This window comes from Colossoma macropomum, unplaced genomic scaffold (assembly GCF_904425465.1).
Source record: "Colossoma macropomum unplaced genomic scaffold, Colossoma_macropomum, whole genome shotgun sequence".
Taxonomy (NCBI): Eukaryota; Metazoa; Chordata; class Actinopteri; order Characiformes; family Serrasalmidae; genus Colossoma; species Colossoma macropomum.
Window position 1 is genome coordinate 31,889,426 of NW_023494801.1, and position 9,774 is coordinate 31,899,199.

General features: G+C 40.7%; 1 protein-coding gene across 1 annotated transcript in view; it reads left to right on the forward strand.

Moving 5' to 3' along the window:
- The window catches only part of ppp1caa (protein phosphatase 1, catalytic subunit, alpha isozyme a), a 29,335-nt gene extending 20,027 nt beyond the window's left edge, over positions 1 to 9,308 (forward strand). Inside the window, exons 2-7 of the mRNA XM_036589209.1 lie at positions 1,385 to 1,516; positions 3,476 to 3,706; positions 4,563 to 4,667; positions 6,409 to 6,632; positions 7,019 to 7,153; positions 8,150 to 9,308. Coding sequence (XP_036445102.1) covers positions 1,385 to 1,516; positions 3,476 to 3,706; positions 4,563 to 4,667; positions 6,409 to 6,632; positions 7,019 to 7,153; positions 8,150 to 8,266 — 944 coding nt within the window. The 3' untranslated portion in view covers positions 8,267 to 9,308. The remainder of the gene's footprint in view (positions 1 to 1,384; positions 1,517 to 3,475; positions 3,707 to 4,562; positions 4,668 to 6,408; positions 6,633 to 7,018; positions 7,154 to 8,149) is intronic.
- The last annotated feature ends 466 nt before the right edge of the window (positions 9,309 to 9,774 follow it).

Sequence of the window (9,774 nt, forward strand, 5' to 3'; positions counted from 1 at the left end):
CTCTTAGACTTGTTTCTAGAGATGCAACAATATGAGATTTGGGCTGATACCAATATATATTTTATTTGCAAATATCTGTCAATGTCTATACATTTATTACATTTAGAAATTGGGACAAAATCCTTCTGGTTTAGCATTACAGAGAAGTGTAACATTTATATGGAGCAAATTAGGAGTTCACTGTCTGTTGTAGACAATCAAATAGTCTGCATTACTGCCAGGCACTGCCTTTTCAACAGTACAATATATGTCTTTCCTCATGAGAATGAGTTATTTACTTGTAGAAAGGTATTTATGCTGGTGTCTAACAGAATGCAGACTCCATGTATATTGCAAGCTGTTTTAGCTTTTAATTTTTTTTCTTTATCAGGAATTCAGTTTACACTTGTGAAAACTTAATTTCCAGTTAGTTCTTACTAGTCAATTTTTGATAAATATTTTTTTCCCAGAAAATATTAAATTCTTTATAAAAAATGACATTTTTTACTAGTAAAAATTCTGTTTTTGATATGAAGAATTACATTTTTACATGTGAAAGTTGTTTTCACTAGTAAGAATTAAATTTACCTGTGTAAGCTGAATTCCTGATATCAATAATAAAAAAAGGGTTAAAAGCTAAATTGGCTTGCAGTACCTATATTTGTTCAGAGCGTCTCAGAGTCCCATTTCTTCAAATTAGGGCTTTTCTTGGTTACTTGATTAAGACAAAGATTCAGATTGACCTTCTCAATGGATATGCAGTAATTAACAGTTTACATGATGGTACTGACATGATGGTAATATTTGTAAATTCTTCTGCTGCTCTCTTTATACAGTAAAAGCAGAGCCTGATGGGCGCCCCATTTATGTACCTTGGCACATTCTTTGCTTATGAAGTCTTTAAAGCAGGAGTGGCAAACTGAAGGGCTGGTTACCTAACCTGGTAATTAAATGATGAGTTAAACAAGGAAGGAAAATCACTAAACTGTGCTGGACTCCGGCACTGCAGGACAGCGGTTTTTCCCTGCCTGTTTTAAAGACTTCCTTATTTATCTTTTAGGATCTATGGAAGCAGGTGCAGCGTGATATTTATGTTCAGTTCAGTCTAATGTTTTGTTTTGTTTGGCCAGCCGCCCCCCACCCCCAGAACCCTGGTTGCTCAGTTACTTGATTGATGTTTAGTTAATTTTTGTTTAATTTCTGTAGATTAGCAAAAAATATGGTTATTTGATTGCTTGATTACCAGTGATCAATAGCGATGACCAAACTTGTCTTGAGAAATTGTTGATCATTTGTAACACCTTAAGCCTGTCCATTTTTAATGTGCTTTCAGTCTTACTGACTGATATTCATTCTCTCTCTCTCTCTCTCCTGTCTCTCTCTCTCTCTGTCTGTCTCTCTGCAGTTAAGGGCTCCCGGCCAGGTAAGAACGTTCAACTGACAGAGAACGAGATCCGCGGCCTCTGTCTCAAGTCTCGGGAAATCTTCCTCAGCCAGCCGATCCTGCTGGAGCTCGAGGCACCGCTGAAGATTTGCGGTGAGTGCGTTCGGAGACCAAGTGCTTTTTGACAGCCTGGTTTTTATCAGCCTCGCTTCAGCTGCCAGTCTGAGTAAATGGTGCAGAACAGCTGCAGCCTTCGCTGGCAGGGAAGAATAAACAGACATTGCTTTTACAGCAGGTCCGATCCGCTATCTGGACACTAATAAACCAGGCATAGCATGGGCCCTTCAGCCGGCGCTCTCTGTTGCTTTAGTAACGTCACCTGCAGATAATAAACATTTATAAACTGGAGATTGGGTCAAAAGTTCAAATGGAAAAACACAGCTGTGTTTTTGTTTTTGTGTACATTTGCATTTTTCTTTCTTTTAGTTTGTATGGTGCCATTCTCATACCCACAGTTACTTTGCAGAAGCGTCATTCACAACACCACTACCTGCATAGTTGTTCCTAAACGTGTGTTCAACTAAAATAAACTAGTACAGTATCAATGGGAGTGAAAAGGAGAATGACCAGTTTATGCTCCACCCACAATATGAAACTGTTCTTTCATAGCTTCTTTTGCTGGGTTGGACGCACTTTATATAACACAGGCAGAAATCCTCCTCATGAGATTTGTTGGTTGGAGTTTAGGCTACATTCACTCAGCAGGTAAAAGTGGCCCAAATCTGATTTTCTTACCAAATCCGATTTGTTTTATTTATTTATTTTTTATTTTTATTATTATTATTATTCTTTTTTTGGCTGTTCACAGTATTTTTGAAATGTGATCTGTATGCAACATCAGTCTGAACAGATCAGCTCCTAAATTGACCCACATGCGCAAAAGAACAAAGCTTCATGTTGCGTCACGCGGCTCATCCAGGGGTAAAAAATCATGCCAACGAGCGCCAGTCGCTCCTGGAAGATCAGCTTCATCTTCACCAGCATCACAGGAACCATCATGAAGCTTCACTGACTGACACCTGGGCTCATCATCCAGAATGTGTCCGAGGTCGCTGTTAAGTTCGGAGTCCTCAGGTTCTTTAAACTTTGCTTTCAGACTTCAAACTGTTCTTTGACACTGCAGCCTCGTTCTCCTACGGCCAAATTCAGCCATTTCTTTCTAAATCTCTTTGAACACGGAGCGGTTGCGATGAGTGCCTTTTAATTTTTTAGTACAGAAACATCAGAAACCTAAATGTTTGAGCTCTCAGTAGCCTGAAATTATGATGAATGTCAAGTTGGATTGATGTAAAAGTCGCATGAATTCCGATCTGACTGTTCACACCGAGTCCCCCTGCATATCGAATACGTATCAGATTTCAGTACCACACATGAAAGCGTCTCAAATCGGAATTGAAAATGTCAGATTCGATGTGTTTTTTGCTGTTCACACTGACACACAGACACACATCTGTGTCACACATGAAGAAGAAATCAGATTTAGGCCACTTTTACCTGCTGTGTAAACACAGCCTTAGTCACATTAACAGGCATTTAACAACGCTACTCTGCCAAGATGGTCTGTTGTTGTAGCTGATTGAAACTAGTCAGGTTGGAAATAACAATGAATTTGTCAGCATTCAAATGTTAACTCAATTACGCACACACAGTAAAGAACAACGTACGCCTGACCTATCCCAGCAATGATCTTTCTCACACACACATCAAATCTTGAATTATTGATTCACTTTGCTTGTTTGTAATTCGACATTCACTTGTAGGCTACCAGTTCTCATTGGGTTGAATGGGACTTAAGCCAGTGTTCTGTAAAACATTCCCACCTGGCAACTTTTGCTTACAGAAAAATGCGTATGTGGGTCAAGTCTGAACAGGTCAATTGATATTGCGAACAGTTGAAACTTTACTGTGTGACTGCAGACTGGATGAACTCTGGTGTGTTAGTTTGAGGCTTGAGTCCTCTGCAACAGAAGCTCCCAGTTCAGTCCTCATTACCCTCCTGTCTGGTTCGAGACTGTTCTCTGCCCTAAACATATCTCTGTCTCCTCCATACAGGTGACGTCCATGGTCAGTACTACGACTTGCTGCGGCTCTTTGAGTATGGAGGCTTCCCTCCCGAGAGCAACTACCTGTTTCTGGGAGATTATGTGGACAGAGGGAAGCAGTCTCTGGAGACCATCTGCCTCCTGCTGGCCTACAAGATCAAATACCCAGAAAACTTCTTCCTGCTCCGTGGCAACCACGAATGCGCCTCCATCAACCGCATCTACGGCTTTTACGATGAGTGTAAGCACTTAGTTTAATCAGAGATGCTACTCATACATAATATATCGCTGCTGTCGGAAGAAAACCTTGTGTCTATATTTTTCAGTTTGTGACACAGTTTGAAAATGCCTGTTGTTTTTTACGTTGTCTGTAAATTTCATGGTGAATGGATCAAAAGAAACGCCCCAAAATTACTTGGAAAAATGTCTGGTTCCATTGACTTACATTAAAGTAGGTTTTTTCCTTCTCCTGTAAAATTATCATATGGAAGATGAGGTTTTCTTCCGACAACAGGTGTGTGAGTGTGAGTGTGAGTGTGTGTGTTTTCTTAGCTTTTACAAAATGAGATTTTGATGTTCTGTGTAAACATTGTTTTTAATTTACTGTTGTAAAGTTAGGAAAAATCAACACGTTTACATATACACCTATTCAGTATACAGGAGTTTAGCCCGACGTGTTGATGTTGAAGTTGAAGAACTGGTTGGTGCAGCCTGTCAAAAATACATAATTTACATATCTATTTTACATGTCTGTTTTAATGCCACGGGATACAGAGAGGTTGAAAATGCTCATGTCAAAATCAGTTATGTCTGAAACCCACACAAGTGGAAAAAATAAAAGGAAAATATCGGATATGGACCCTTTTATTAAGAGGCTAAGCGGAAAATTATAAAAGTATAAAACTGATTTGCCAAACCGTTTCCATTAAGTATGGTAATCAAATTACTGTGAGGGCACAGATTTGCTCCACTGCCGGAAAGGCTGAGTAACTCCAGGCTGAATTTAATGAGGAAAACATTGTGAAATGTGATTTCAGGATGGTTTTTGCAGGATAGCTTAGTGATATTCTAACACAGAGAGTTGTGTGCCTTTTTAGGTAAGAGACGGTATAACATTAAGCTGTGGAAGACTTTCACAGACTGCTTCAACTGCTTACCTGTGGCTGCCATCGTAGACGAGAAGATTTTCTGTTGCCATGGAGGTGGGTGCAGACGGCGGCTCTCTGTCTCATTGTGCTTATTTTAATATCTGTCTCATCTTGGTGATAAAATGAACTTTTATTTCTGTGTGTGTGTGTGTGTGTCTGTGTCTCTGTGTGTGTGTGTGTGTGTGTGTGTGTGTGTGTGTGTGTGTGTGTGTGTGTTCATATTGTGCTGTATTTGATTGGTTGCTGCACATGATTCTGGTAGACCGATGCTCTTCAGTGATAGGATTTATCTTTATAATGTCTAAGAACGGGCCTCGTGAATTTTTTTGATTATTAGCTTATGCCGTTGTGTATAAGCATTCCACTGATGGGTATTTGGATAGTCTGGGTCATAAGCTCAGTATGCTGGAGTCCATATAGCAGCATTTTACAAAACCACTTCTGACCCTTGCCACCTGATTAAACTCGCTTTACTGTCTGATCCAGTCTGTGATTGAATCAAGGCTATTAGAGCCAGTAAAATACTAACCTGTGCAATACTGTATTTTTAATAGAGCTGGCACGGTGCTAGTTTTTCTTTTCTGATATTGATCTAATAGTTTTTTCTTATACAACCGTTACTCATTAAAATTAAATGTTTAATTGAAGCACTTCTCTTAAGATGATCCTTTAAAAGTATGCTGTCATACTCAAATTCTTAAAAAAATAAAAAAAAACTCCACTGCTTCACAGGAAGAAACACAACTAACAAGACTTGCACAAAACTATAGCTTTTTTATTAATCTGAAAAGGCTTGATTTCAGATTTACAGGATGTGATTAATTTGTATTTTTGTACAATTTCCACTTATATTGATTTAAAACCAGCACTGAATATTGTCAACAATTTTTTTTTCTATTAATTCATAGATACCTCAGGTTATTAGTGACCTGGCGCTTATATCTGACACAAATTGATTAAACCACCCATTCCTTCAATTCAGCTGAATTGCTGAGTTGTAAGCAGTCATTCAGACTGGTTTGATATGAAATAGTTAAGTGCAAAACCTAAAGAAACCTAATGACTCCTTACAGTGGTGGTAATAGGAACCAGGGTTCTCGATGTCTACAGCATAAATAGTCATTTTCCAAAACCACCAGCAAACCTACATGTGAGTTAACACACACACACACACACACACTCTATATATATATACACACAGTGTATTCATAACCATTTCCAGCAACAACTTCTGTGAGGGAGATTTTAGAGGTGGACGCCTGGTTCCTGTCACCACCACTGTGAGCTGTTCTGCCTCTAAGTTTCCTTAGTGGAGCATTTCATATTAAATTATGATGAATGACTTTGTTTACCTTTAAATATGTATAATTTTTTTTTTAATTTTGAGAAATGGTTGTAATTCCCCTATAAAGAAATAAATGAGGTAGAGGACAGGAAATGAGGTCACTTGGTATACTTTTAAAGCAGTACTCCAGCCCCCCCACCAACCTAATCCCTGTCTGTGTCTTTGTATCATACAGTCTGTTGCTATGGGCAATAATATTGGTCGTATTTCACTGTTGTTAGAATGCAGCTATAATAGAAGCCATTAGATTGTTTTGTAAGTGTATTTTGAGTCAACTGTATTTTTCTTTTGCAAGTGCAGAGAAAAACGCTGCTGGAGTATTTTTTTAAGGTTTAATCCATCCTGATGTAGTGAGAATTGAAGCCGTCTTTGTGTGAGAACATATTCTTTACTAATAAGTGTTTCTAATTGTGTAACACTAGTGAATGTCGTGTTGTGTCTTCTGGACAGGCCTCTCTCCAGACCTGCAGTCCATGGAACAGGTGCGGCGTGTAATGCGGCCCACAGATGTGCCGGATCAGGGCCTGCTGTGTGACCTGCTGTGGGCCGACCCAGACAAGGACGTCCTGGGCTGGGGCGAGAATGACCGTGGAGTCTCCTTCACTTTCGGTGCTGATGTGGTGGCCAAATTTCTTCACAAGCACGACATGGACCTCATATGCAGGGCACATCAGGTCAGTAAACTGACACTTTGTGTTCCTTTTTTCTTCTGTCTCAACTTTCCCCTTGGAGATCTATAAACTGGATCTATCTGTGTATTTTGTAAAGATAGTCTTGAGTTTCTATGAGAACAAAATCCATAAAAGCCAGAAGCATCTACACTGTACTGTTCTTTGCTGCTTTGTTCCAAAGATTTCACACAGTGCTGCCTCTGCTGTGACCAAAGCATGTGCTGCTGAGGTTTTTCCAAGCCTGAGAATTCTTTAAGCTGCTTTGATGGTCCTCCACAAAGCGCTCTGCATCTGAAAGCACAGGCCACTGTGTGACAGACTTTCTGCTGAGCAGCATCCACTCCTCTGTTCTCTCTGTGCCGGTGATGAAAGCTCTTCCTGTCCTGCAGGTGGTCGAGGATGGCTATGAGTTTTTTGCTAAGAGGCAGCTGGTCACCCTGTTCTCTGCTCCAAACTACTGTGGAGAGTTCGACAACGCTGGAGCCATGATGAGTGTGGACGAAACGCTCATGTGCTCCTTCCAGGTGAGATATCTACAGTGCAAACACAGCCATTTTATTTACTATCCAAAAGTGTTTTTGTGTGTTGTTATATGTGGATGTAAAATAGTAATAAATCCAAGAAAATCAATTTCTTTGGGGTCTGTTTTACACATTTATATGTACCTGTCTTGCGTAAGTCCAATCTTATCCGCAAAGGGCCAGTGTGGCTGCAGCTTTTCACTCCAACAAAGCAGGAGGTCACCTGATGAAATGTTTGAAGACTAAGACCAACTGATTAAACAAGTAGAATCAGGTGTGCTCCAGCTTGTTTGTAGTGATATCCTGCAGCCTCACTGGCCCTTTGCGGACAAGATTGGACACCCCTGTATTAAAGTGTTCTGGCCAAAATCTTCTTAAAACTATCATAGAACAATATCTTAGATATATATGCAGAAAAACTGAGTATGATCATTTTTTTTAATGTTTACAAAAATAATGAAGGAAAAATGATACACTAGCGCAAGGGGATGATGCTCGTCAGCTGCTTGTTAGTATGCAGTACATGTAGCTACTATGCATATATGGTATACTATGTTGTTTACATACTCCTACTTACCTCTGTTATTTTGCTCAAAGTAATGCAGACCTGCCTTTAACCGTGCCACAATATTGATTGTCTTGTGTTATTATTAATGCATAGCGAATTGCAATATGTAGCAGTATAATCGAAATACTCATATTTTCCAGATCGTGCAGCCCTAAACACGATCACATTTCTCCACTCTTCTTGTCTCACATTCCACATTTTATCAGCTGTGTAATGTATGCCTGTTATACATAATGGGCCTGACCTATTTTTCTGTGCCTATGCTGTGCCGCTGCTCTTTCGACTGTAGGTGTATGTATGTGTGCAGCAGAGCCAAGCTCTGTGTGTGTGCTGAACCTCTCTCTCTGTGTGTGGGTGGGTGTGTCTATATATGGTAGCTCTAAAGAAAAGCAGCCTCACTCAACCTCCCCTCTGTTCTCTCCCACTGCTAGATCCTCAAGCCCGCCGATAAGAAGCTGTATTCGTATGGAGGAGGAGGCGGAATGGGCTCAGGGCGTCCAGTCACTCCGCCGCGCAATTCAGCCAAGGGTGGAAAAGCCAAGAAATAGCACCCGCTGGACCACCCCCATTAACCCCACCCTTTTTAAAGGAATACTCCAGTGCTTTTTCAAGTGATCTGTATCTGTAGCGTCTGTAGCATACGGCCGATTGCTATGAACAGTTATTTTTCCTGCTTGGAAAAGAACAGAAATCCTATAGACTCGAAACATGCAAAGTAGATGCCAATGGACAGAGGCGACTACCCATAGCTGTTATTTTAAGTACATTTCGAGTCAGCAGGTTTTCTGTCCTCTCCTGTGGTGTTTAACCGTGTGCAGCAGATAAAGATCAGTTTAAAAAAGCGCTGGATTATTCCTTTAACCCCCTTTCCCTCCATCCCTACCCTACTCTCTACCTCCCTGCTTCTTTCCCCTCTGTCACCAAAAGGCAACAAAGCAAAACAGTACCCAGGGTTTAAAGTCCTTTCTCTCTTTCTCTTTTTGTTCCACATTTCTTTGTTTTGTTTTTTTTCCTCTTTAATGCAGTGCGAGTGCGTATGCGTGTTATTAATGTGAATGGACTGTGAGGTTTGTTATACTGTGTGTTTTATTTCCTTCTACCCATCCTTTCCTCCTACCCGCTGGCCTGTCTTTCTGTCCAAAAGAGCCATGCTAACGGCCCGAAGAGAGACAGGCATACAAAGGGTCCAGAGAGAGGCTGTTGGTCACTTTTGAGGCCCTGGCCTTGTGCTGTTTTTAATGCTGAACACGCAGCTGCACATCCTCTTTTAGGTAGTCTGATTGTGAACTGTAAACAAACTCAACGCAACACGCATCCTTTCACCGGGAGAAAAGCCGAGACGTGCAGGCCGACGGCGTTGGCGGATGTGCAGTTTAAAGGTGTAAAGAGGGAAAGAGCTCGCCACAGGTGCATCGTTTTTCCATTTAGAAAACCAGTGATTTCAGAAACAATCATGTTGAAACTGTTTTTCTTTTTATTTTGTAGATGGATCACAGGAAAAAAAGCTTTGAAACTTTCTTGCTTATTTTGTTTCTTTTTTTTTAGTTTTTTGAAAGTCAATTTATCAATAAAGAGAACTGTTTATTTAAACATCCTGCTTCATGTGTACCCCTCCTACGACCCCTGCTCATCCCTTCTCTTCCTCCGCCTCCAGTGCTATATATTCCTCCCTTTGTTAATTCAGAGCCAGTGTGCTGTTGTGTATGAAGGGGCTGAACATATCTCTTCACAGTGAGATGATTTTACTGGTTGAAGTTGAACATGGACTGGAATTATATACACTCTCTTCTCTTATGAGGGCAGTTCTCATCTATTCACCCCCCTAATTAATGCTTTCTTTGAGCCTCTGAACTTTACCCCCACCCATTTCCCCACTGGCGCTTTCAGTTTAACCCAGCAAGTCCATCCAGTCCCTGGGTTTACATCACGCTTCAAACTTGGACCCTTATTCTCCCTCCTTGACTGTCCTTTCCCTTCCACCATCGCTTCTATTTCGATCCATTTGTTGTGCGTGCGAGTTGCCAGGCTGGATTTAAAGTTTGACTGGGATTACAGT